At 38.8% G+C, this 27,413-nt stretch overlaps 1 protein-coding gene across 1 annotated transcript; it reads right to left on the reverse strand.

Annotated features, from left to right (window-relative positions):
- Positions 1–2,674: 2,674 nt before the first annotated feature.
- On the reverse strand, positions 2,675–26,437 carry LOC104508432 (collagen alpha-1(XIV) chain-like; the record flags this gene model as incomplete). The annotated part of the gene is made up of 14 exons (XM_010150065.1): positions 2,675–2,805; positions 3,629–3,694; positions 4,863–4,995; positions 8,088–8,227; positions 8,787–8,913; positions 10,594–10,733; positions 13,828–13,957; positions 15,276–15,421; positions 20,460–20,589; positions 21,586–21,737; positions 23,458–23,619; positions 24,002–24,166; positions 25,554–25,673; positions 26,282–26,437. Coding segments are annotated over 14 exons (1,898 nt in total), but the record flags the coding sequence as incomplete, so codon positions are not given.
- Between the last annotated feature and the right edge of the window lie 976 nt (positions 26,438–27,413).

The raw sequence follows: 27,413 nt of genomic DNA on the forward strand, positions 1-27,413 counted from the left end.
CATTCTATGATTCTATGATTAAGGGGGACAAGCAGAAACTGGGCCTATAAGTGTTTTGTTTTTTTCAAAGAAGACTGATGCATGTGATGATGGCAGAGCAAAATTTTCTGAAGTACATACCCAGGCAAGAAAGCTCTCACCAGTATTAATACCCCAGGATACATTCAAACTACTTCTAATTTTGATAAGGATATACAGAAGGAAATTAATCTAGCACACCCAGGTGTTGAGACTTGTCAAAGAAGTACTTCATTCATTGATCAAAACTGGACAAAACCATCTAAATACATGTGCATGAAAGATTCCCATGCTAAACTCTTCCATAAATATACTCAAAACACACCAACCAAGTTTCTAAAAAAAGAACAACCAACTTCTTTTGGCTCTTTTGGGAGAGGGGATGTGAGCATTGAGAACTCTCTCTTTCCCACATGTGCACATCAGAGATCTTCTACAGACCAATATAGTTTTCAGCAGTGAAAAACATTCTTGGCTTTAAGGAAGGAAAAAAAAGTGATCCTTCCAGTATGTACAGCACTCCCAAGAACAAACATGCGATTTAGGGCTTGACCCTTCTGTACTGAAAAGTATCCTCTTACATTTTCTAGTCCCAGTTTTCAGCCAATTGCATCAAGGATCACAAAGCTTATTAATCTTTTTATGGAAAGGGAGGAGTAACTGAAATTTATATCACTGAAATTAGAGCCAAAAAAACGTAAGCATCCATCACACAATTGTCACACCATAGTGTATTTAAGCCCAAATTCCACTAAACTTTTGGGTTCTGCTTAACAAATGCACTTAAACATATAAACACTCCCCCAAAAATTGAATGCCTGTGTCGTTTTATTGACACCTGTGTTGCATCACTCAGGTGCTTGAAACCACGTGATAAAATCCATTCCTTCTGTTTAAAGTGTGCTTAATCTTAAGGATAAACTTGACATCATTCCCTACTCAGTATTTATGCACATGATCAGTTTCAAAGATGAAAAGACATGATTAACCTCTTTGCTGAATTGTGACCAAAGATAATACAACTTGAGAGTGTACTAAAAATTCTGTAATTTGCAGAAATAGAGCCAGGATACCTACCTAAAGCTACAATTTTATGATTTTCTTTAATGAGCTTTTGGGTGAACTATAATATCCTTCTGATATCCAGAATTTTAATACCTCTCCTACAGTTTTAATTTCCTTTTAAAATAATGGTCACTGAATACTGAAACATTTATATCATCCAACTGAATTTGATTAAGCTTTCCAGAGCTGAAACAGTAAATCTGGGATCTGAATTTCAGCAGCTTTGGGTTATTGTCAGAAGAACAGTACAATTTGTGCCATTATGCTATGCAAGTTTGCCACTGTATTATACACTATACTATCACATAATTGAGGTAAAGTCATAAAGCATGCTGTCTAGTCCAAAAGGAAACCACTAGTTCATCTTCAGATTATAGGTGAAAGAGATGGCTAAAAAGTAATTTTATGCCAAGGTCTCATAAAAGATCAGTGATCCTAAATGAAAAAAGACTGATTCTTATTTTTCTAGAAAATAAATATTCAATTAAATCCTTTTCAAAGTTTTAATTGATACAGTCTGAGATAGGGCTAAAACTGTCAGCTGCTAGACATCAAAAAGAATACTCCATACTTTTGATATAACAGTTCTATGAACAGAAGTGAGTCACATGACACCCAGAAGGAGAATGATACAGGGAGTATTTTTGCATTCTGAGCATTTACTGAGAATATAACTTGGAACTATACAATTTAATCTCTTAAATGTATCTACATAGAGCTGTCTCAAAATTTTATAACTTAGTTTTTGTGGAAACCAAGCACTGAAATACTAAGATTCCTCCAACCTAAAAAATAAATAAAAAAAAGAAGTAGCACTTGGCCTCCCAGAATTCTGCAATTACCTCAAAAATTGTGAATTCTTAAACTTACAGCTAGGGCTTCTTTTTATTATTATTTGCTATACGCACAAAAGAGTACCTGCAATACTCTTCATTCATTCAAATATTTTCCAAAGTCTTGATCACCAGAAACTTTTTTTAAGATAATTTTAATTTTGATCATCACATGGTATTAGAAAAATAACAAATATTCTTAGGCACTTAGATTAAAAAGTGCTGGCCTTGATGTAACATGTTCAGATTGATAAGCAGTGTGAAAATGCATTTGAATTTTAACTACATTGTTTTAGCTAAAAATGAGGCTTTTAGGGAAAAAGCAAAATTTCTGAAGGAAAAAAAATATTACCTAAGATTGTCCTATACAAACATTTAAGTGTTGTTAAAACACAATCTTGGGAAAGAAAAAGTCCTGGGAGTAAAAAAACAAACAAGCAAGCAAAAGAAAACAAAACTTAGACAAATTTTTAGAATATGGAAGAAAGAAGAAAGGCAGCCAATCTTCCAGCTGCTATGACTTCTTCAAACATCTGTGTGACTGGGCCTTGATCTTACAGCTAACTGCTGTTGCCTACAGTGCAGCAGCTGCTATACGGTTAGAACTTTGATGTTCAATCTCACACTAATACCAACCAGTGATCTTTTCCTAATTGCACCAGGAGCGTCAGATAAGGGGAGACCATGCCTTAGCAATTATTAAACAACCTTTTCAAGCTTATGAAGGCATTCACAAAACCTATACAGACCATTCTTACCGCTTCCTCAGCGCGGTCACCTTTCGCAGTGAGATAGGTCACTCTGAACTGCTGGACATTGTAATCTGATATGTCCCACATCACCCTCAGACTTGATGTTGTTTCATCATCTATAACAAGGTTTCTGATTCCTGTTCGAAAAACTAAACCCAAAAATATTTCATTAATATTTTCTTAACTCTAATTTTAGATTTTAAATTGTGTTAATTATCACTAAGTAGCTGCAAGCTCTACTGAAGTCATGGCAGGTCTGCAGATCCATAGTGGGGCAAACCCATACAGTTCAGTCATACTTGGGCTTAATAACATAAAAACTTTAACCATTTAATAAAATAATAGTTATCCTATACTGCCATCAACATATATTACCCCATCTGCTTTGTTTACATTACTCTGCTTATGGAGCTTTAGAATAATCAAAACTCCAGCTAGAATGCTACAGAAGATAAATAATCCAGAACTGTTGTTCCTTAAAAGTCAGTTTTCTAATTCCAGGGAAAACAAACAGAACACTCTAAAGAAAATCCTGAAGAGTTTCCAAGCCCGTATTTATAAAGGGAAAAAGAAAAGAGAGCTGAATTTTCCCCACTGTTGTAGTCCTACGTAGTAACGCTGATATCATTCAGAGGCCCTACAGTGTGTTACAGGTTGGCTCCGCATGGCAGTTGGCTCCTGATCCACATGTGGCCGTGCGGGAAGCCGGCCGGCCGCACGCAGAAGGGTGGTGCAGAAGCGTGATAGCGTGCACCTTTCACCGGTGATGTCTCTTGCCCGGGGTTTACACCTCCACAAGCCCTGCCATGGCAGCGTGCTGAACGCATGGACCAGCAGGAACTGGGGTTATCGGCTCCTCTAACAGCACAGCTCTCTGCCCCCAGATCTGGGCGTGCTCACGGGCAGCCTTAGCACATTGCATTCAGCATTTAAACTGCTGACATTTGTTCTGTAACCTACCTGCTGTGGTGGGCTTAGAAGTTGTGGTACTGGTAGTAGTCACCGTAGTAGGTATCATGGTAGTCCCTGCAACTGAAAAAACAATACTCAGCTCACTAACAATCCCATAAGACATGGAAGTCACAGAATTTATCTGGTATTTCTATGACAATAAAACTATGTGCTCACACCTACCAGTATCCCACACACTTCAGGCATTTCCGAGACTACAAGGGAGCTATTCATTTAGTTAACTTTAGGCACATATATTTGCAGGATTAGCACTCAGATCTACAGATGAAACAGAATTATAAACTGGATGATTAAGTAAGAGTGCACATAGCTTCCCACATTTCTGGCTGAACTGGGCATAATGACTTCCACCTTGAACATTTGTTAAGGTGGGCAGATTAATTAGATGGAAAGCTTTTCAAGGGTCCTCCACTTCTGTCCAAGTGAAAAACAGAAAGTACACTCAGCAACACTGGGTAATATCAGCATCGTTTGGATGCGTAAAGGCTTCTTGCCTGAACAGCAGGTTCAAGATTAAGCCTGCAGTTAAATTACTATGAATCAAATAAATTTTTGAATTTACACATGAAAAACATAATTGTTTACTTAACCTAGTCACCATCCATAAAAAGAGAATGGATAGAGCTATCCACCTGGAATGCTGGCCACTGTTTCAATTATAAACTATAAAATACACTGTACATGATTTTCAAGTTCTATCTTTTGTTACTTCTATGTTAACACCACAGGATGTCTATGTAAGCTTTTTGGTTCAGTGTTTCAGCCAAGAGTGAATTATCCTCTAGTAAGAATAAATTACATAAATAAGAAACAAACTGGTATACTGTAAAGGCCAAACATCTTAAAGGAAATTCTTGTAAATTATTTACTTTAAAACATTTCACTCCACCCCTGCAAAATCTTATATATCTTCTCATAAGGAGCCCTGTTCAAAGACCAAATACTGAAGTGTGGGATGGAAGAGCATCTACCCAGATCCAAAGGTTATTAATACCAAAGCTCAGACAGAGAGCCAAACCATCATTTTGATTCAATGCCATCTACCACATAATATGAAATAAGAAAAGCAAAAAATACAGTCAGCACAGCCCCGGTGCGAAACCACCACATTCTTCAGTATTATAGCTATGCAAAGATAGATTGTATTTTAAATGTAAGATACATGTGTTAAATTTAAATCACTTAAATGTCTCTAAAAATTATAATCAAGAGTTTGTCTTACATGTAGCTCCAAGGACTGCAACAACTTCACTTTCACTATCATCATCAAAAACTGCCAGCAAAGAAACTTCATATTCTGTGTTGGGCAACAAACCCTCAATAACATGACTGTCCGTGTCTCCATTTACGACAACCTAAGTAACACAGCAAGATTAGAAAAAATCAGTTCTGTATTTGATTGATTTATATGAATTGACGGACATTAAAGAATGAAACCAGATTCTCCCTTGAAATAAATGAAATCTACAGTCAGATCTGCCCAAAGAATCTATTAGCTATGGTGAAATAAAAAGTATCACAGAGTACATCTGGAAAAATCACTGTCAAGCATACTTAAAATACTGTTAAGAATACTTAAAATGTATTTATTGTTTTGTTACTAGCTTGAATTCTATTGTGTAGTCTTATACTTTTACCCATAACTAATTAATTGCTAAAGCTGACCGTATGCATTTCATTTGCAAATCACCAAAATTCGAAACATTCATCGATGAAAACAACATGACAGGGTAGACGAATTTTCATTCCTATTTCTGCCATTCAAGCACTGCTATGACAAATGTATTCAGCACCTCCACAGCCTTACAAAATGCTGTTTTCTGTACCAGAATTATAAGCCGAGTTAGGTTTCCACACACCTGAATGCAACCTGAAAGAATATTTGCTGCAGACTTGGGGATTAGGGGAGATGTGCTGATAAGAAGTTTGATATATGGTTTTAAATAGTCATTTTCCTAATTTCTACCTATGACAGTGGCAGGAGATTCACATGTGCAATGTCAACTGTAAGCAGAAGATTTCAGTTCAGATTCTTGTGTTTCATTTATTTTGTGGCAGGGATCAGCAGATGGGCAGGAGTGAAAGCTAGGAGGACTGTAAAGCAGAATGCAACGAGCCTGAGCAGTAACTCTGCCGAAACAGGCTCACTAGTTTTGAGGTTACGCAGACAGACTCTACGATAAAACAACCTTTCTCTAGGTTAACACTAGAGAGGTTTTTAAAGGTGGACACTGTACAGACAGAATCAAAGTAAGACATAATGGAAATCCAGCAATAGGCATATGCTGCATAAAATCTACTACAGCAGTTAGCAGAAACAGGGAGTCACAGATCATTCTTTTAATTACCACAGGAGATTCCTGAGTGGGTCCTGTGGAAGAGGGACCCATATAACAATCACAGACCTTCTGAACTCAGATTCAGAAAACAAAAGCAGAAAGAAATGAGTTGGGGCCATGCCTTCTACAACTATCAAGTAATGAATTCGGCATCCCAAGCTGCACATTTTCTGGCACAGATCTGCTTGGGAAGTTTTCAGAAACAAGCTTGAGTGAGTCTAGCTGCATACTAATTAGGTATAAGTAGTACCTTCCTTCCCAATTCCCCAGAGCCTCTGGCCATGTATCGAATCATTACAAAATATCTATACACAGCTACTACCTCACACATAACTTTGGTCTACTTTCTGAATCCCACTCCACTCCCTGCTAATTCGGCCCACAGAGAAGACCACAGAAAAGGAACATAAATGCTGAACTTTTAGGTGGAGAGGACAAATAACAGAACCAAGAATAGTTCAAGCACAGGAGTGTAACAGCACGCATTCTCTACTGTAGCATAGAAATTAAAGGTCACTCTTAAATTTATTCTGGCTTTTTAGCACTAACACCCCACTAAACACTCCTCACCCACCAGCAGCGTAGGTGAAATAGGCCGAGAGGTGTGTAATTACCACCACCACCCCCTGACCCTATTCAGCTAATTGGCAAGTTGGGTCTTGGAAGAAAGAAGAGGGAGTGCATGTCATTTCTCTGCGTGACTGATCACTTAGCTGGGAAAGAAGCTTAAAGAGGCAACAGCCTGGAGGTATTGTGCTATCCTAGGCCTGACCCCATTAGAGAGGTCGTGCAAGGAGAACAAGAAAGCAGCTCGGGTATTTTTAATATTTCAACATACTAAAATATTAGGGCCTCCAGCAGTTCTTAGTGAATACAATGAACAAGTAGAACCTTAACAGTTCAAATATTTCTTAATCATTTATTTTCACACTCAAAGAACAAAGATGATATAAATCTCTCTTAAGAATGCATATGGCTTAAAGGGATGCACTGACAGCTACTCACTGGAACTTAAACAGAAACAAATCAGTACATCTACTGCAGGAGAAAATGCTAGGGGATGACCTGTGTCCACTCACTCATCTGCCAACTCCTCCTTTTCCCTGCTCCCTCCTGTAATTCCTTTCTTTCTTGCATGACTACCTCTCACCAGGTGAAAGGGAGGAAAGAATCAGGCTAAGCTAAATTTACAGAAAAAAATGCCACATAACCTAAGGTGCAATGACTGCTTTCTGCCATAATGGATGACAACATGATGCATGAAACCTAGGGCCGGGTAGGAAATGTCCTCTTCCCCACTGAGTTCTGTACACAGATAAACAGTTTACCAATGTGGCCTTTCTTCACAGTGTGAATGCCAAAAGAGCAAGATGTTTGAGAGAGTCATTAAAGACTGAGAAGTACAAAAGACTCCAAAGGAATGAGTAAATGAAGAAAGAAAGGGAAAGAAGAAATGAGACAAACTACGAAAGATGAAAATTTGGGAAAGGGTGAGAAAGTGTCTGTCATTTTCTACTTGGAAAGAGAGAATAAAACAGGACAAGCAAAAGGGATGAAAAGTAATTTAAAAATTCAGGCTGATGAAAACAGCACTATGGAGAAGAAGCACAAGGGCCTAAAGTAAAAAATACAGCGTGAGGGGGAAAAAGAGAAGAATTGTAATAAGGAATAAAGGAACGGTCTAACAAATTAACTGTGTGTAAACTTTTCCCTTAGTAGCATTATATAACTGAGGCTTCACGGCAACTTCACTGTGGTCAGCATATTAGACAGATTTGGAGCCTTAGGTGAGGATATCACTGCTCTGGCTCAGCTTCACAGCAAAATGAAGACCATGGACCTCTAACAACTGAAGTAGCATCAAAAAGCAATGCTAGTTCTATGGCAGTCGGCACGTTACAGCTTATTCACAAACAAACTCTTCTTACCTCACTTTCCTTTCAAAAAGAAACTGGAATATTGGTTTGATTTTGGTTTAGAGAGCTTTGCAGTGGGGCAGATTTTTCTGTCAATCGATCATATTTAATTGGTAAAAACTCCAGCATAGGTTTCCTCAGAATGGAATTCTCTCTTCCATTTCATACCCTCAGAAAGTCACGGCAACTCACCTCTCCAGATTCCCCCCCATCCAAAGGGATCCATGCCAGTCTGTAAAAAGCAATATCTGACGAGGTGGGCTTCCAGCTGACCCTGAAGCTATCTGTTGATGCTTCATCAATTTCCAAATGCTGGGGAGCTGGAACTTTTTCTGCAAAATATTATGCAAAAGAAAAGTGATGGTAAATTATTCTCTGAGATTTGCATCAGCCATTTGTTTAATGAAGAACTACAGTTACAGAAACTAACTGTGCTAAATGGACTACAGGAGCCTTAAATGTCTTATATTTTATTTATTTTGCCTAGATGGTTCACTGGTTAAATGTATATGATTCAAAACTTATCAGTCTTCAGCTGGAGAGACAAATGCCATCACACTGAATGATACTTCAGAAAGCTGGGAAGACAAATGCTTTACTACCTAACTGCAATAAAAGATGCTTTAAAATGGCCAGTTGTGGAAAGATTTAAGAAATGAACCTTATCCACACAAATGTTTTCATGATGTCAAGAGATTAATCCCATGAGTAAGGATGCAATTGGCCCCGTAAATAAGGGAGCAAAGAAGCCGAAAACGCCAATGAGAATAACAGAAAGCACTCCCTACGTCTGAATCCACAGCCAGAGGCACTTGCTGTTACTGGTCTTACTTTCCAGTAAAGTCAGAGAATATAAAAATTCTTCTTGGAAAGCCTTCAAAAAATACTTACTTGTGGTAAAGCTGCCAGTAAGTGGTTCAGATTGTCCTTCATCATACAGGGAGAAAATAGCAACAGTATACTCTGTAAGGGATGTCAGACTTTCTAGAGTATGGGTTGAAACACGACCAACTTCCACCTAGAGAAAAGAGAATTTGCAATAGATATCACTCATACACTTTACATTAGCAGTGTTTGAAATTCTGCTGGTTAATAATGATACAGAAAGAGAGTACTCTGTCATGCAATTAGTAGAGAAATTCTGTGAAACTATAAACAAGTATAAATTCAGGGCCATAAAAGCTGACAGAATCAATTAAAAGAGGCAAACTAGAGTAAAGGAAATATTTTTTTTGACAAACTAGGGGAAAGGAGAATTCAGCCTTAGTAAGGCTAACTCACTAGCGTATCAGCACTGCGTGTTCAGGAACCCAGAGGGTGAAGGAACTTTCTGGGCTATTACATCCAGTTCATTACCACGGACAATCATTGCATAAACCATTATGTGTAACACTTGTCAAGAGACAAGGCAACAGTTTCATCTGGTCTCTAATCAGGCTGCAGTTAACATGACTTTGCCAGGGATATAAAACTCAAAGCTGTATAAACTGACAGCTTATCAGTCTAAGTCTGACTTTGGCTCAGCACCATAGGGAAAACACTACCGATGCAAACAAAAAATGCCTTCTGTTCTTTGAACAGACATAAAAGAAAATTTAAGAGGTAGATAAAAACCTACTGAACATTCACTCATACTATTAAATATATTACCACAAGCCTGAGATGTGCAAATATCAGTGTGATGGCTACAGCCAGGCATATAACCCATAATAAGGGTAATCAATAGGAAGGAACTACTAATTTATATTTTAAGGGACCTAGCAGAAAGAAAAGTCACAAAATATTGCACAGGTATACTCTCCTCTAAACTCAGGAGCAGTTTCTTCACTTTTCATACAAATATTCCATCTTGCATGGATGGAAGGCCAGATATGTCCCAGAGGAAATATAATTACACATAACTGCTATTAAAGACTTTTTTGGAGGACTAAGTTATCCATGACAACTTATTTTGTAAGGGATCCAAAATGTTTTAATAATTGGACCCATTTATGGACATTACTTCTTTAATCTTTTTCTATGTGTTTTCAGATTTCTGTATTAGGATCATTCCATCCCATTTTTCATTCTATCACAGAATGCATGCTCCTAAAAGCTATTATAAAGCATCTTTAGTAACAAGGGGTAACTAAAAATTGCATAAGTGAATTACTAAATGCACGAGTCTGAGTTAGAACATCTTGGTATCATCTTATCATTCTGTTCAAGCCAAATCCCATTTCCAGGAAGAGAGATTTCAATATATAATTAGAGCAATAAATGTTAAGAAAATGTGGCAAAGCCTTGGGCAGCCTTTTTGAATGAGCTTGAGTCCATGACATAAGATATACCAAAAATCTCATTATCTGGACTGATCAAGAACCATATATTATGGTTATATTATTTCCATACCATATATTTAGTCAAGATCCTGCATCCACAAACCATGGTTCATTTGAGTAGTTTCCTTCAGTTTATATGCACCAGCAATGATTTTTCTGGTATGCAAGAACTTCAGAGTACTGTCCCCCACATGTATGATGCACTCCAGGTGCATACCTGATACTGAACAAACTCTTATTTGCGCTGTTTCAGAATTATCTAGCAAATCTTTTCTTACAGCTTGCAAGAAAGCTTTTGTTTATAAAAGTTACCCTTAATTACAGAAGTTTGGGGTGGTCTGAGATTGGTTAAGGGAAGAGAGATGCTAATAATTTACCTCATTGGTTTCTGTTCCATCTGTTTTAACGTACATGATGCGATAGCCATTTACATTTTTGGAAGCAGGATCCCATGTTAGCTTAGCACTGCTGTGTCCAACATCAGAAAATTTCAAGTTTGCTGGTGGACTTAGAGGCACTTGAACAGGAAAAAAAGAAAACCATGAAAGCGATTCCAGGTTTTAGTTGTAAAAAAGCTAAAGACATTTTTCATGTGTTGAAAATAAACAGCACATTTGTCATGCAAAAATTTAGGTCACCAAAATTTATATTAAAAGATCTACATCAATGGAGTAGACAAGTACTTACAGGCAGGTAAACTAGCTTAGCTCTTTGCTGAAACAGAACTTTCAGTCTTGGTAAGTGCATCTCAGGTAATACTGAAAAAGTTATTGTTCATAGCAGATAACATAGCCTACACAATACATGCAATAAATGTGTTTGGTTTTGTGAATTAATTTAACTAGATCTTTATCCTATATGCATTTGTTTTCCATAAGTCATGGCAAAAAAACATCTGAATCCTAAAAGTCCCCAGTATAAGGGTAAATTTGTTCAAAAAAGCATAACCATGTTCAGAAGATCTCCAAAAATGGGTGTTTTTCTAACCTCTGCTTAACCTTTCCTCTTTTATTACAGAAAGAAGCTGTTTCCAAACAGCAACCCTGGTTAAAGCCATATTTAGATATTATATATTCCTTGACTGTCACGGCTGAAGGAAAGCAAGGTCATGCAAGAGCATCTCCGATTGCATCCACTTTTTTGTCACACCAGAGAAAGCAATTTGTGCGGTCCATTACTTTCAGCAGCAGGCTCTGTATTAGCCCAACATCTGCTAATTTTCTCTGAACTGTAAAACCTTTCTCTCTCCATCCCGCCTTCACACTCCTCACCGATCCATGTGGACAGGTAAGTCTCAGCCCTTTAGAAGCTGTTTCCCTCACACAAGAGCACATGGGTAAAAGCAAAAGATAAAACCCCCATATACTAGGTGAGATCTTTAGCCAGACCATACATCGACTCAGAACCCACAAGCAAACACCTAACCAGCTTAGGAACAGTCAAGTCAGCTTGGCTATGAGGAAAGAGAAGACAGGAACACATTGGAATTGTATTAGATGGCTTTGCCACACTTTCTGGCATTCACTATATTCCTCAGAGTCCAGTGAAGGGAGTATCACGTGCTAGCTTTCCTTTTTACTTTCTCTCAGTCGTGGAATGCACTTCATTTCACCATCCCAGCCATACCACAAAATGCTTCAGTCTCAGCTCTTTCCTTTTGGAATCAACCTCCTGACAGCGTCTCTCTCAACCAGACAGGCAGTCCTGCTGCCAGAGTTACATGATATTTACAGGGAGTCTTGGATGAATCCTGGCCCCCAAAAGAAACCACATCCCAGAATAAGCTTGCTGATCATGCCTCTGTTTGGCAAGGAGAGAGGTTTTGCTACAGTGACTGAGATGATACAGTATGTAGAATATTATTTACTAAATACAGAATATCAAATACTAACATCTAAAGCTACTGCAAACTAGGCAGATCATTCTCCAGGCAGATATATGCACCAGGAAGGAAATACCAGGTAGCCTATTCATTAATTGGAAGCCAGAAATAATCACACTGAAAGCAAAAGTAGCTTAAATCTGAATCTGGATGGGGCAGACTTTACCACTGAACACTGACCATGTGGGAGAGGTGTGCTCACCAAGTTTCCTTTCCTCCCAGACTGCCCCATTGCCTGATAATCAAAGCCTGTTAAAAGAGGGTTTATTTGAATAGCTGCATATGGAAGGTTAGAATCAATCTTCTTCCATATTACAGTGTGAAAGACCAGTCAGAGTTGGCTGCATTGAGTCACCCTAAAAATAAATGAAAGTTGCAGGGTAGTTAGGGGGTTTTTATTCTGGTCTGGTAACAGAAGTGATGATGGGCTGAGTAACAGATGTTACTAGCTTCTGTGATCAAACACTGAGGTCATGAATCCTTAGCTTGTGCCAATGCATCTGGAATTTCCATGTGATCTTCCACCCAATGTGTTAGCCAGGTTTAGAGCCGTGCAGCCTCCAAGATCATACGACGTGAAGTGAATTCAGGCTGGCACAGTCAGAAAAAGTACATAAACTACTGGTCAGGGTTAATGAAAACCAGATATTGGTCAGATATTGACCAAAAGCAAAGAGAAGGGAGGGCAGGGAAGGAGATGCAGTAAGAGACAGAAAGGGGCAGAGGGACAAAGAGCCAAAGATTTGATTCTCCAAGTGTTAAGAATCTTCCACACTCATTTCAAGTCCACAAACATGCCCAGGTTGCAGTAGGTCACTATTGGCACTTATCTGTCTACAACTGTCCTCTCAGAGATGAGCCAGTGCAAACAGCATTCCTAGACCTTCTTCCATCATTAGTTGCTGACCTTACAAGCAATTCTTCATAGCACTCACATGCCTGAACTTCTCTCACCTATTAAATGTCACTCTCACACTGGCTTACTCATGCCAGGAGCACAAAACAAGAGGAAGCAATCATTCCACTGCTGGGAGCAAGAGATGTCACTGAATGAAGTCCCAGAAATAGCCCAGCAGCACAGTTGCTTATTTTCAATTCCTTTGTCTTCCAAATGCTGAGGCTATTTAGAGAGCTGACATACGGGGCTGTGTACAGTTAGCAGAGGACAGAATTTAGCTGGCAAAACTCTTGCTGCTTATTAAAAACACACCATCAGGAGTGTACAGGCACTTTCCAACCCTTCGTTTACCAGATGTTAGGCAGCAGGGGCTGGGCAGAAATCTTCTCTTTGCTTTTTTTCTGTCTGCACTACTACTGAGCCAAAGGAATGAACTTCTTCATCTGAGCAGGCTCCCCAACACACCTGATTCTCTGGCTACAGGAGCCTAAATACAGCAGTCTCAGTTTAGCTCTACGTGGTGACCTTCGTTCACCTTCAGCAAGTTCAGAAAACCATCAGTAGTTACACCAAGATCAATATGGATTTCCACAGTACAACCACCACCAAGAGAGAAGATTTTACAAACCTGTTTCAAAAAAAGCCGTTTTGTAGAAACTCACATTCTCAATCTCTAGAGATTGTTTGCTCTGAGAAACTTAAGTACAGTGAAGACCTTGCCCTATGGACTATGCAAATCAGGTTTTAAAATCAGATGTCTGCTCTAATACGTGCAAAGACTATTCTGAAGTTTTATTAACACTGAAGTGAATATAGATATGTGCTACCTACATGTAGTTTCTTGTCCTGTAAGGGGATCGCTGGCTTCTTCTCCAAACATGGCATAAACTGTGACTGTATATTCCGTGTTTGGCAACAGTCCATCCAGTTCAAGATCTGTTGACTCCTCCCCAATTTTTATCTAAAAACACCGTGAATAAAAAAGACAAATTGTTTCCGAATTAATTCATGATGGGAAAGAATACTGTTTACACAATGGAAATCAGACATATGATCCAATGCTGTGCTGAACATTTGTCTGATACTTTGCCTGCAGTACTTGGCACAAGATTTTGGGATTTTGCACATTAATCGAAAGAACAAAATCATCAAAAAAGCCAAAAGCCAACGTACAGGTAAGAGGACTTTAACAAGTCACATTAGTAATGATAAAAGACCCGTCTCTACAACATGCAGCTACTGAGGCCTTTTCATTCCCAGCTACACCTTATTTCACCTTTGGTCCTAAGTCTTAAACGTTACAGGAGGAATTAATTTCCAAGCACATCAAAGCTCAGATTTGTTGCTATTTAAGGTGTGTATCATTTTCTTCCTCCACCTCTTCACTGAGAGCCACATTAACATGGACTGACTGATTTACTGAAAAAAAGGCTTTCTTCAGTTCTCCTGAATCAGCGATTTTTCAGGGAGGCCCCATTTCTAATAGAATTACATGCTCACAGCCACTCATTCAGCAGAGAGCACAAGTCTATGCGAGCTTTCAGTAGCTTCCTACACTCTCCGCAAGTTCGCATGCCCCTGCATGCTTTTTAGTGTTCTTGCCTGAACAAAAATGTTGTATAAAATCTTAATTATACATATAGAAACTTGAGCATAAAAACTTTTAAATTGTAGACCAAAAGTTCCATTGGAACTATGCTAGCAACTTCAGAAAAGTCTACTAGTTTTATTATTTCAGCGACAGAAGATCAAATTTTACCTTGTCCCACCTTCTCCTTCTTCTAAAATTATCTTATAAAAATCACTTTTGATGGAAGGCATTACTTTTAAATTTAAAAATAAAGTTTGAACAGAACTAAAAGAAAACTATAAAGGTCACACCTACAAATTTTATTTACTTTTAAAGGTCCTGATGAGAACAAAGGCTAAACTTCATATTCTTCTGATAACACACTTCGAAAATATCTTTGAGATTTTTCTTCCTTTGAGTGTTAGTTTTATATGATGGTACAATATCACCTCATATATAATTTCAGAAGAGTCACTTTAATTCAGCTGAAATCGGTGCATTTTTTATGGCAATGACGTATAAAAATAATAAACTGGGTACTTGCACTTTGTTCATAGTCAGTTAAACATACAGTGTTTAAGGCATTCATGGAAGAAAAAGACAAAATATTTGCTGATCAAATTGGAGGTTAAAGGCCGTGTACTAGTTTATTCTTTAAAGGATTTATTTTTTCAATAATAGCTATTCAAATGAAAGCACAATACATCACCTCCTTCTCATCTGCTGCCAATCCTTCCGTGAGGGGAGCGTATAGGATCATGTAACCTGTGGCACCCGCTACTCCATTCCACTTGGCTCTCATGCTGCTTTGTGACACATCGTACAATTGCAGATCTGATGCCATTGGCAAAGCAACTACAGTGGAAAAAAGAGCCAAACACTTCAGATGTCTCTCTTGAACTACCAGCTGTTTTTCAAACAGTTTATTTTACCCCAAGAAGCACAAAGGAATATATCTATCTCCAGGCACGGAAGTTCTGTCTGTATGCCACAATTATAAAGACCTGATTAGTACATAAAAGATCGCAGCATTAGAGGAATGAGGACCTAACCAATGCTAATGCCAGGGCAGAGTTACCCCTAACAAAGCATTTCAGCTCTTTGTCCTAAATGGCTTTGAAAAGTTCAAGTGGAAGGATTTCTGCTCTTTAAGCCCAAATCACTCTGTTGAGATCTCACCCACTAAGCAGGCTGAGTAAAATCCAAACGTTATAAGGAGGTTTACTTATGAATTTATGGCACTGACACCAGAACACAGAACTAATCTGGGTTCCCAAATTTCTCTTTGTATTTCTGTAACTCTTTAATGTAGCACTTCACACTTCTCTGATTACCCTCATTTTCTGCCTCACAGAATAACATCTCAAGGCCACTGCTGTTACATCCCTGATGGATCCCGCCAAAATATCTGGTCATTGCAGAGACGTAAGGGAACTTTGGCTGCTTCTTCAGAACTTCTACACAGAGAATAGTACCTAAAATGACTCAGAGAAGCTGAAAGGAACAGAAGACAATTGGTAATTTGTATCAATCCTTTACTATTATGAACTCAGACTGTAACAGGGCGGATATTAAGCCTCTGCAAAGGTCTTGCTTTGCGTGTTTCTGCAGAATCTGATCTGCAAACACAGATTCAGCATCCAATTCTAATTACAATGCTAATAATTCACAGAGCTTCTATAATCTCCTTGTCCAAACAAAAATTGCAGCCTGTCCAGCTGACATCTCCAAGTTGTACATCTGTTACATTATATTCAACAAGCTCTAACAGAGCTCTCAACTTCCCGTGTACAAAACATGTCAACCTCGTCCTTTCTTGTTCACGGAGACTGATAACTCACTCTCTTGTTCAGCCTGTAAGTGTCGGCAAAACTTCAACTCTCAGGTTTCAATTCCCAGGTTACCCATCTACCTGCACTTCAAAACCTTTTTCTCGGCCTACCTTCATTCTCTTTAAACCCTTTCTTTAAACCCTTGTTGATGTGTTGACTTCTATTCCCATGACGCCTACCTTCAGCATACACATGCTGAATTTCTAGGTAAGAGCTTCATGCTTTCTCCCACGCTTTCCATCATTATATGGAGAAACCACCCATACATATTTCAAACATACTTCACTCTCCTCCCTCATAGCTCCACTCAGACCTCTGACACCTACAGAAAGAAACTACATGTTGGGATATTCTGAAGGCACTTTCCACCACACTGTCTCATTCCTTTTCAAGCTGCCCCAGGATCACAGAGAGAATACCCATCATGTGTCCTTTTCCTTATTTTGATTCTAAAAACCTACAACAAAGTATCCTCTAACTTATGACTCATATTTTAATTCTCAACAGGAACTTCTAGATACTCTGGCAACATAAATAATAATTAACAAAGAGGTGACTGAAAACTAAACAAGTGGTGTTTTCTACTGGAATTTTCAGTTGAAGATCTCAGAATCTCAAATATAAGTATCCAGCAGAAAATGCTGATTTGCGTCTTGGGCTGTTATGAGTACTCTAATAAAGTCACAGGGATAAATTAAACCTGCTAAAAGCCGACTGGAATAAACTAAAAGAGGTAAAAATATATTTGCAGCAAATTTAAATGTATATGTATTTCATATTTATTTCAAGTTATAAGTGATTATGAAATCACAAACCTCTCTAATTATCTGTATGCTATGCATATTGAATGCGTCTATTTACATTTTACATACCTGTAAACTATTTTCAATGTTCTGTATGACAGATGGGCTTGGTGGCTATTTTAATCTGTCAGTATCTCACACAAAGGTGGGAATGCAAACTACAATTTTCCACAATTCTCCATTAGGACAGTAAAAAGTACTTTCAAACTGCAGGTATTTTATCATATGGAGTGATTAATACTTGCACATGTCAGAGTATTCCTTCCAACACACTATCAAAGTCAATTGTATAAAATACTTGATGCTGCATGACCGTGGGCTGTGATCTGATCAGATCTCAGAAAACCAGCAGGGCTGGGCTCCGTCAGAACTTGACTAGGTGACTTCAAAGGAATACCAGGTGCAATACGAAATGATCCTCTTGGCTCAGTGTGTGTGACTCTGTTCTCTCTGCATCAATAAATAAAACAGGTCCTAACACCTTGTTATGGGGTATAACATAGCTGGATATGACATTTTGGGAGACTGAGACTAAGACAGAAGTCTCTAATAATTTTATATGATCCTACTTTATTTTCTTTTCAGATTGGGAAAATTCTCACTGACACAGAATAAAAGAACCATTGAGGATGAAAGGCATCGCTTCAGATCTACTCTAACTTCCCTGTTCAGTTAGGGTCAGCTAGAGCATGTTGCTCAGAACCAGCTCCAGTTCAGTTTTAAGTATCTCCAGGATGCAGACTCCACAACTCTCTGGACAACCTACTCCAGTGTTTGACCACCATCACAATAAAATTGCGTCTTCTTCTGTTCAGGTTTAGTTACACGTTTTTTTTTTAATTTGTGCCCATTGACCCTTGTCCTGTCAGTGGGCACCATTGAGAAGAGTCTGGCTCCCTCTTCTTCATTCCCTCCTATCAAAGATTCTTACACATTGATAAGATCCCCCTGAGCCATCTCCAGGCAACAGCCTCAACTCTCTCAGCCTCTCCTCTTATGAAAGATGCTCCAAGCCCTTAATCATCTGTGTGACCTTTCACTGGACTCACTCCAATAAATTCACATCTCTCTCATTTGAGAAGCCCAGCACAGAACCAAGCATCCAGGATTGGCCTCATCTGTGCTGAGCAGAGAGAGGGCAAGAGTCACTTCCCCCAACTTGCTTGCAATACTTCTCTAATGCAATCCAGGAGGCTTTTGACCTTCTTTGTGACAAGGCTGCATTGCTGGTTCACAGTCAGCTTGTTGTTTACCAGGACCCCCAGGACCTTCTCTGCAGAGCTGTCTTCCCAGCATTGGTCACCTCCCAGCACGTACCAACGCATGGGGCTATATGTCCCCAGGGGCAGGACTTGCACTTCCCTTTGTTGAACTGCATGAGGTCAAACATTCATATATCCATGCTGACTAATTCTGATCACTTCCTTGTCCTTCATGTGTTTGGAAAGGGTTTCAAGGATTAGTTGCCCCACACCTTCCTGGGACTGAGGTGACAATGACCGTCCTATAGTTTCCCAGAGCCTGCTTCACAGAGGACTGACATTTGCTTCCTTCCCGTCTTCAGGAACTTCTCACGGTCACAATGACCTACCAAGGATAATTGAGACTGTCCTCACAGTGACATAAGCCAGTTCCCTCAGCACTCACGGGTGCAGCCCATCCAGTTCCACGGACTCATGTGTGTCCAGTTTGCTTAAGTGCTCCCTATACTGGTACTCCTCAAATAACTAAGTCTCCCTTTCTCCAGACTTTCCCACTGATCTCAGCAGCCTGGGATTTCTGAAGGCCATTTTGAGTGGTAAAGACTGAGTCAAAGAGGGTATTGAGTACCTCAGTATTTTCCACTTCATTTGTCACCCGATCTCCTATCCCATTCAGGAGTGGGCCCATGTTTTCCTCAGTCTTCTTTTTACTGTTTATGTACTTGTAGGGTCTGGTTTTGTTGCTCTTCACATCCCTTGCCAGATTCAGCTCCAGGCTGGTCTTGGCCTTCCTAAACTTACCCCTTCAAGATCAGCCAGTAACTCTATACTTCCCCTGGGTCATCTGCCTCTTCTTCCATCTCTTACACACCTCTTTTTTCTATCTGAGTTCTGTTAGATCCTTGCTTATCCAGGCCAGCCTCCTGTCACTTTTCCCTGATTTCTTACTTGTCAGTATGAACCTTTCCTGAGCTTGTAGGATGTGATTCTTGAGCTTGTAGGATGTGATCCTACAAGGTATCAAGCTGCTCTTCTGGACCCCTCTTCTCTCCAGGGCCATATTCCCTGGGATTCTTCCAAGCACGTCTCTGAAGAGACTGAAGACTGCTACCCTGAAATCCAGAGTTGTAATTCTGCTTTTTGCTCTCCTCCCTCTTACTAGAATCCTGAATTCCACCATCTCATTGTCACTGCAGCCAAGGCTACCTGTGACTTTAAAACCCCCTATCAGTTTTTCCTTGGTTTTAAGTATCAGCTACAGCACAGCACCTTCTCTTGCTGGCTCTTCGATCACTTGTGTCAGGAAGGTGTCAAAGCACTGTGGAAATTTAGACTGCTTGAGCCCTGCTGAGTTGTTCTTCCAGTAGATACCAGCTATTGATGTGTCGCATATTGACTTCCGGCCTCCTAGTTTGAACTGAAAAGTTACTCTTTACTTCCATTCCTAATATTTGTCATATTTACTAAAAAGCAAGTGTATTTTTTATACAAATACATAAAACTCATATGATTAATAATAACACGTTATCTCAGGTAGTAGCATAGTTTTCATTATAGAACCCAAAACTGTAAATGTATTCATTCAAACAATATCCCAAGCCATCATTTTACAGACAAAAAAATCCACTGAATCATTGAGAAAGGAACTTATAGAAGTCACCTTGAAATCTTTGGCACTAGTGGGAATCACGTGCAGGTATTTCTGGTCCCACCTAATCCTCTACTCATGAGATCATCTTCAGCCACAAACCTTATTTATAAAGCTTGGCTCCACACCCAAAGTGTAAGAATGTTCTAGTTTAGGGCTCAATACAACCAACTTCAAAGTTCACCCCAGAGAGTAAACCTTTCTCAGTATTTAAATACCCACACAGGATTTGGACTTAGGAACTTGGCCCATAATCAATTCAAACAAGCTAATTTAAAGCAAATGCATTACAAAAAGCAACACTCAGAAAGACTCCTTTCTGGATGTCTTTTCACAAAGACTAATGCTTACACAGTGTGATCAAATGCAGACAGTCAAACCTGTAACAAACATGATAAGGATACTTACGTGTAGTTTCAGTTCCACGAAGGCCCTCACTAGCAGCATTTGAGTATATAGCAAATACAGCTATCTGGTATTCAGTTAAAGACATCAAGTTTTTCAGAACTGCTGTTGATAGGCTTCCATCTACCACAACCTGTTCAGAAGAAAATACAATTAAATAGGCATAAAGCAAAGCAACTCGATTACCATCAAATCAATCAATCCCGCTCTGTCAGTCAGTGTTTGCACTGACAACTAAGGTTCAATGTACTAAGGTTCAATTTACAGATCAAATTTTCTTTTGCTACCTTTACGTACAGTAAGGTGTCTGAAAATAGGACAGCAACCATACACAGAATCAAAATGCTTAGCCAACATAAGTAGCCCTTTAGAACAAGGGAATTGCTTAGATAAATAAAGTGTACAGAATACACTTTAAGAGTGTGTATTGGGCACATTTTGATATCATCATAAATATTCCTTTAGTACTGCATATGTACACACAAAATGCTTCAAACTGACATTAATACATACCCATGCTAAACAAGTTTCCAGTACAAAAAAAAAAAAAGAACTATCTTTAGTTAGTTAAATCCTTTTGCTCTTCTGGATTTGCATTCAATTTTCTAAGTTGACAGCTGAAGCCAGAAGCTTGTTCTACTGCATTTTTCACACCTCCAAAATGCCTAAGTCCTATTCAAATAAACACCAAATTTTCAATAACCAGTTGTAGACAACCTAAAATATACACCCGTATAATCCTCCTTTTATTAATTATTTTTTCTTAGAACAGAAAATCTGGTTTCCCATCCGCTCCGACCTCTTCTGCTCTTGAGAACAGAATGGTACAAGGGAAGTGTACAGAACTGGTTCAAGTAACTGCATGTGTAAGCAAAAATGCAGAGTTCACCCCACCCCTCAAGAGTGCTCCTTGTTATAACATATTTGCTTTCAATGACATGACAGAAAAGCAGCCTGGCTACTACCTAACCTTCACCACCATCCCATGGGACCTTATCTCCTTTCTGTAGCAGGCCTCAGAGCTCAGAGAGGGAATTTAAGGGTAGATTTAAATACGACCATGGATTTTCTGTCTGGTCACTTCTTGTGGTTGTACCAAAATTTCCTGGGAAGCTTTTCCTCTTATTACCTCTTCTGGCTGTCCTCCTCGAGTGGGATAGTACACAACCCGGTATTTTTCCACTTTGCCTGGTGCATGGCTCCAGCTAACCCGGAATCCTCTAGCTGTTACCTCAGATGTGACCAAATCCGAAGGAGCCCCAAGTGAAGCAACAACTGTTCCTAGGTTAGAGACAACACACATTTTTTATTTCCCTCTGCAAAGTAATTATTTGCTACATTGTACTGTTTGTTGTATGAAACTGGAAAAATCGCTCCTCATCAGATAATCAAATAATTGGTACTGCACATTTATTTAGGTCATTTACAATGGAAACAACAAACTAAGAATGAGTATTGCACGTGGAGTTTTCACTGGGACTAAGCCTCCCTGGTCTTCCATAAACCTTTATACAAAAGAGACAAAAATACAAAACTAAACCTTCCTGACCTTCCTCCCATCACTCTTTCAAGCCCTTTCTTTCTGTTTTTTTTTTCAGGTTGCCTTTCTCCCAGTCATGAAAAACATCCAAGTACATATACAGCTGTTCTCTCCTGTGCTCTTCTGCAGGTTGGAAATTGATATGCTGCCTGTCAGCAGATTGAAGAGATGTAGTGAATGGTCATCGTCTCTGGTAATCATTCCTTTCCACAAAGATGTCTCATCTCTGTATCGTTTTTCCATCCTCCCTCTCTCAATTTCCTGATTGACTGCTTACTCCCTCTACAAGACAGAGCTAATATTCTGTATTTGTTACAGTTTCCAGGTGAATAAAAGAGGAAAAAAAATGGAATGGAGCCTTACCAATACACACTTTCTCATTGCACAGGTAGAAATACGTGTGACAGACAGCCTTTCTTACTGATATATATTACAGGGTTATTGACAGGACAAGGGGTTAACAGGTTTAAATTGAAAGCAGGGAGGTTTAGATTAGATATCAGGAAGAAGTTCTTCCCGGAGAGGGTGGTGAGGCACTGGAACAGGTTGCCCAGAGAAGCTGTGGATGCCCCATCCCTGGAAGTGTTCAAGGCCAGGCTGGATGAGGCTTTGAGCAACCTGGTCTAGTGGAAGGTGTCCCTGCCCATGGCAGGGGGGTTGGAACTAGATGGTCTTTAAGGTCCCTTCCAACCCAAGACAATCTATAAAAAAAAAAAATCACTCAGCATTTCTGTGATATTACAGAATCACAAACCAAGCAATACAAACAAAATCCACTGAAGCCTTTCTGAAATAATTTTCTCAAGTAGGACTGTTTCTCTGGCAAACTGTACCTTTTTTTCATGGCCATTTCTTTTGTTCAGAAAAGCAAAAAATATTGTAGTCAGAGAAGTCTTTTTTAAATTTAAGAACAATTGTCTTCACCATCTTTTCTTATGCTCTGAAATATAATTTTTTGTGTATTAAGTAAGAAAGAAGAAGAAAAAATCCATCATCAGGAAGGGACAAAGCAATCTTACTAGTTGAAAACTTGGAAAAGTTATGAGACAATAAAAACAGTAAGTTAGGAGATGAAAAGCACAGCACAAACCTAGCAATTCCATGTGCAGCTGTTAAAGTAATTCATCCCCAAACCTGTGTATTATAAAAAAAAATTTCCTTACCCACCACTAGGAAATAGTTACAGCAGCATCATGAATGTATATTTTTGCATTTTTTGATACCACCAAATACCATAATATTTATCATTATCAAAGACAGAGAGCAAAAGATCAAAGATATCAAAGCCAGAATAAAACACACCTAGGAAGGTAATTTCCCTGACAATGTACTTTCTTGTGAGCAAAAGAATATACAGCAAGAGTCAAGTGCCAGGAGCCAGCTTAGAACTGCAGGTATTTGGCACGGAATTTGTAGCTCTAAGTTGATATTAAGTTACATTAGATCTTGTTTCTTATTCACCTTTGATTTCTTTCTCCTGTTCCTCTACTCGTGAGCACACTGTTCTGGTAAGACCTTCAACAATGGTATGCATGAAGTTAAAGTCAGCAACATTGTAGACGTGTGTGCTGTCAGGTTCCGAGGCAATCTCTTTGAGTTCATTTATATCTGCATTCTTCACACCTTTCATTGGACAAAAAAATACAAAGGAAAATAAATCTTGCACGCACAGGGATTGATAATAACTAAAAAATTACTAAAATCCAATTCTTTCTATTTGTTTTAATGACCAACTACAGACTGTTCTGCCATTAAGAGCTCTGTCTTCAAGACACCAATTTCTGCCAGCGTAGTTGGCGCTTTTTCAGCTGTCTCCTGATAACGCGGCAGCTAAATTCCAGTAACAGCAGCAATGAATTGGAGAACACCTTAAAGAAGTTTTAAATCAATGATGATACTTAGGGGATACAGACAGAAAAGAACACGTCCTTAATAAAGAGGGCAACAGATACAAATACTCCAGAGCATAATGGGACCCAGTATATGGATGTGCCAGAATACACACCAATAGCAAACAGCTCGATGCCAGCATCTCGTAGGTTTTTAGCAGGAGGGATAACATCATCTTGGGACTTCCCATCAGTGATCAGTATACCGATTTTAGATACTCCAGGTCTCGCACCTGCTTCAGGCCTAAAGCTGTTTTCCAAAATGTAAGTTAAGGCAAGACCTAAAAAAGGAAGCATTTTAAAAGACTTTAAAAGGGAAAAATACCCATTAATTTTACTAATATCACAGTATTTGTCTTTCCACTCAATTTAAAAATCCTGAGAAACCCTTTAATGAAAAATAACTATAAAAGAAGAGCTTATTTCTTGAAAGATTAAATTCCAACAAGCAACCTAAATTACAGACAAGGTGACATTCAGCTACAGCAGCCTTTTGGTCAATCAATGTATTTTAAACTGGCTATGGATATGTAAAGTGACTTTCCTATGAACACATCATTTCTTTCTTATTCTACAAAGTTAGAATAGGAAGTGCCCTCTCCTCGTACCTACACTGCTTATTTGAAAACACATGCTCCAGAGAGCTTCCTAAATCCCCACACTACATACAGCCTTACTTTCTTTGTTTGTTTGTTCTTTTCAATTTGGAAGCTGCAGAAAGCTTAAATAAAATTTAAGGACAATTTGATTTTAATAACAGCTAATTATTTAGATGGAAGGAACAAGAAATCCTCAGGACAAACTTACATGTCACAATGAGATCCCATCTGCATACTGTCTTAAGTCTCCCACATGAAAAGGTTCCTAACTCACCTTCTTCTAACATCGATATAAATAATCATGATAATTCACTAGTTGCTACCTCATGGCAATCTCATTCCTAGAATCATAACAGAGTTGTTCTGTCCTTGTCCCACTGCAATCACCCCTTCTACCAAATTAAAGGCTGTTGCAGAAAAGAAAGAGGATCTTTCACATGCTTTCTGCCCTCTCCTCCCCACAAAAGGGAAAAAAAAAAAAAAAGGAAGAGAGCAATTTACTTAAAGCCATGTCTGGGTCTTCAGATACATCATTCTCCTGGCGAGACAGTCAGTATTACTAACTGCTGCTTTGATGATACTGGAGTTGTATTCAGAGACTGTACTTTTCACAGGTTGACAGGCATCCCCCATTTATCCATCACTAAGTGTCTTCTGGGACTTCAGTGCTCTAACTACTAAAAGGTCAATGGAAATCTAAAAGCCCCAGGCAATCATTTGAAAAGTTACTATTGCCAGTTGTCAGATATTAAAACAACATTCTTTCCTTCCCCAGAATAAAGCTCTGTGCATGAACATTATGAATGGATTTTGCATTTTCTCCCTAGCAGGTAAAAGATTTTACTTCCAGCGCAGTGAGTTCATGTGCACTGGTTTATGAGACCCTGTCCTGACCAGAAAGATTCTCAGAGAAGCGCTTTAGAAAAGACTTCACTGAGATTGGATAAAGCCATTGGCAAGCTGCAAACCCCTATCCTTTTTACCCTTCGTAATAAGCGCTAATGCCTCTTACTCTGTGCACCAGAATATGTTTTTTAAGAAAAGGCAAAAGGTAAAACATACACTGTACCTGTTAATGTATTCCCTCCCTTATATGGCAGGTTACGGACTGCATCCAGAACAGCATCTTTTGTGCCATAGGCATTCAAATGCCATTCAATTCGAGGATCACCACTGTACTGTGCCAGACCTATGGAACCAGAAATGAAGGTAATCCATTAGGCAATAATGCATTTTTGTCAAGCATTCACCCTTTACGTACTTGGTATCCAAGAGCTTACAAAATCAAGCTTACCACAAGTAGCTTTGCTACCATACTAAGGTGCTAAGGAAAGTAAGTGAGTCCTCAACTTTTTTCAGATTCCAAGAAATTGTTTTTTGAAAAAGAACTATTTCATTTAATACACTTTTAATCAGACTAAAATATAAGCAGCAGAACAGAAATACAACATTTGAACCAGTTTAAACCATGACAAAGGCCATCCATTGGCGCATTCTTCCTCTGAAAACAAAACTGCAAGGGTTTGATCAAATGCTGACTGAAGTCAGTAAGACTGTTTCTACTGTTTTTTCCTTTCCACTGGCATTGCACTAGAGATTACTTAAGCTGAGTATCACAGGAAACTGTGAGGAATAAATACAACAAACATACCAGCAGCATTACTTTTATGAGAGAAGTGCTACTTGCAGATGAGGAAAAACTCCACACAAATATGTAGCATTAAGCTGTTAATTATCCTGAAATCATGACGTTTTTACATTGCCACAGAAATATGAAGAAAAAACATGGCACCATACCTACTCTTGTTTTCTCAGATCCCACATTGAAAGCAGAAACCAGATTTTCCAGGAAGAGTCGAACAAGTCTGAAATTGAATCTGCCAATACTCCAAGAACCATCTACCAGTATCACAATATCTGCTATTGCTGGAGTTTTACAGGTAAACAGGCTTCCTGTAAATCATTAAAATGAAAACAATATTGTGAATTCAACAGTAATTGTAATCCAATAAATGCATACCTTCCTCTTCCCACTAAGCTTAACACTTGAAGTTTTCTTCCATGGGCAAAGTAAGAAATAAGCAAAATCACTAAACATATTTGTTCCAAATTCAGTAATTGAACAGTTTGGCCGTTATCTACTTCAGTTGTTTCATTAAGGTGTTCAAAATTAGTGTTGGGAGATCCATGAAAAAGAATTGCTGCTTCTAAAAATACAATACTTCAGAAAGTAAAAAAAAATTAACTGTCATATAAAACGGTCAAACCAGCAGTTCATTTGCATTCTCAAGAATTCACATACACCGTATACACTCCATGTTATTTATCCCTAGGTGCAGCCAATGCATAGAGAGCTACCAAGAGATGCAGACATCCAAAACAGTTACCAAGACCCCATTTACAGGCAACAGAGAAAAGCAGATCTTTCTATACATCTTAACAGCTCTGTAGAAAAACTTCTTTAGCTGCCACTGTGGACTTCTAAAGTCAGAAGTGAATCTCACCCTGGGAGTCTGCGTGAAAACTGAAGGTGAATGGAACGTGCTGTATTGAACCTAAGTAGGAGGCACTCAGTACAGCAAAGGTAAAAGGCAAAGAGCTCAGATTCAAATTCACATTCTCTACGAGAACTTGCACCACATGAATATTTAGCCTTACAGATATATGGAAAAGTGCACAAAAAAAAAAGAGCATTAAAAAAAGCAACAGAAAAGAGAATTAGCAGAGGTGCATATTAATAGTCTCTCAGGTTTAGCTAACCAATGGGGAAATAAGAGGAAATGGGAGTAGAGATTAGACACAAATTGCAAGATAAGCCAACAAGGTTTTTAGGGGTACAGATTCTTAACAAACTGAAAAGCCTGAACAAAGTGCCACATTCAGTTAGAGAAAATGGCAGGAAGGGAAGTACGAGAAAGGAAGATGTTTC

This window comes from Eurypyga helias, unplaced genomic scaffold (assembly GCF_000690775.1).
Source record: "Eurypyga helias isolate BGI_N326 unplaced genomic scaffold, ASM69077v1 scaffold1144, whole genome shotgun sequence".
Classification (NCBI taxonomy): Eukaryota; Metazoa; Chordata; class Aves; order Eurypygiformes; family Eurypygidae; genus Eurypyga; species Eurypyga helias.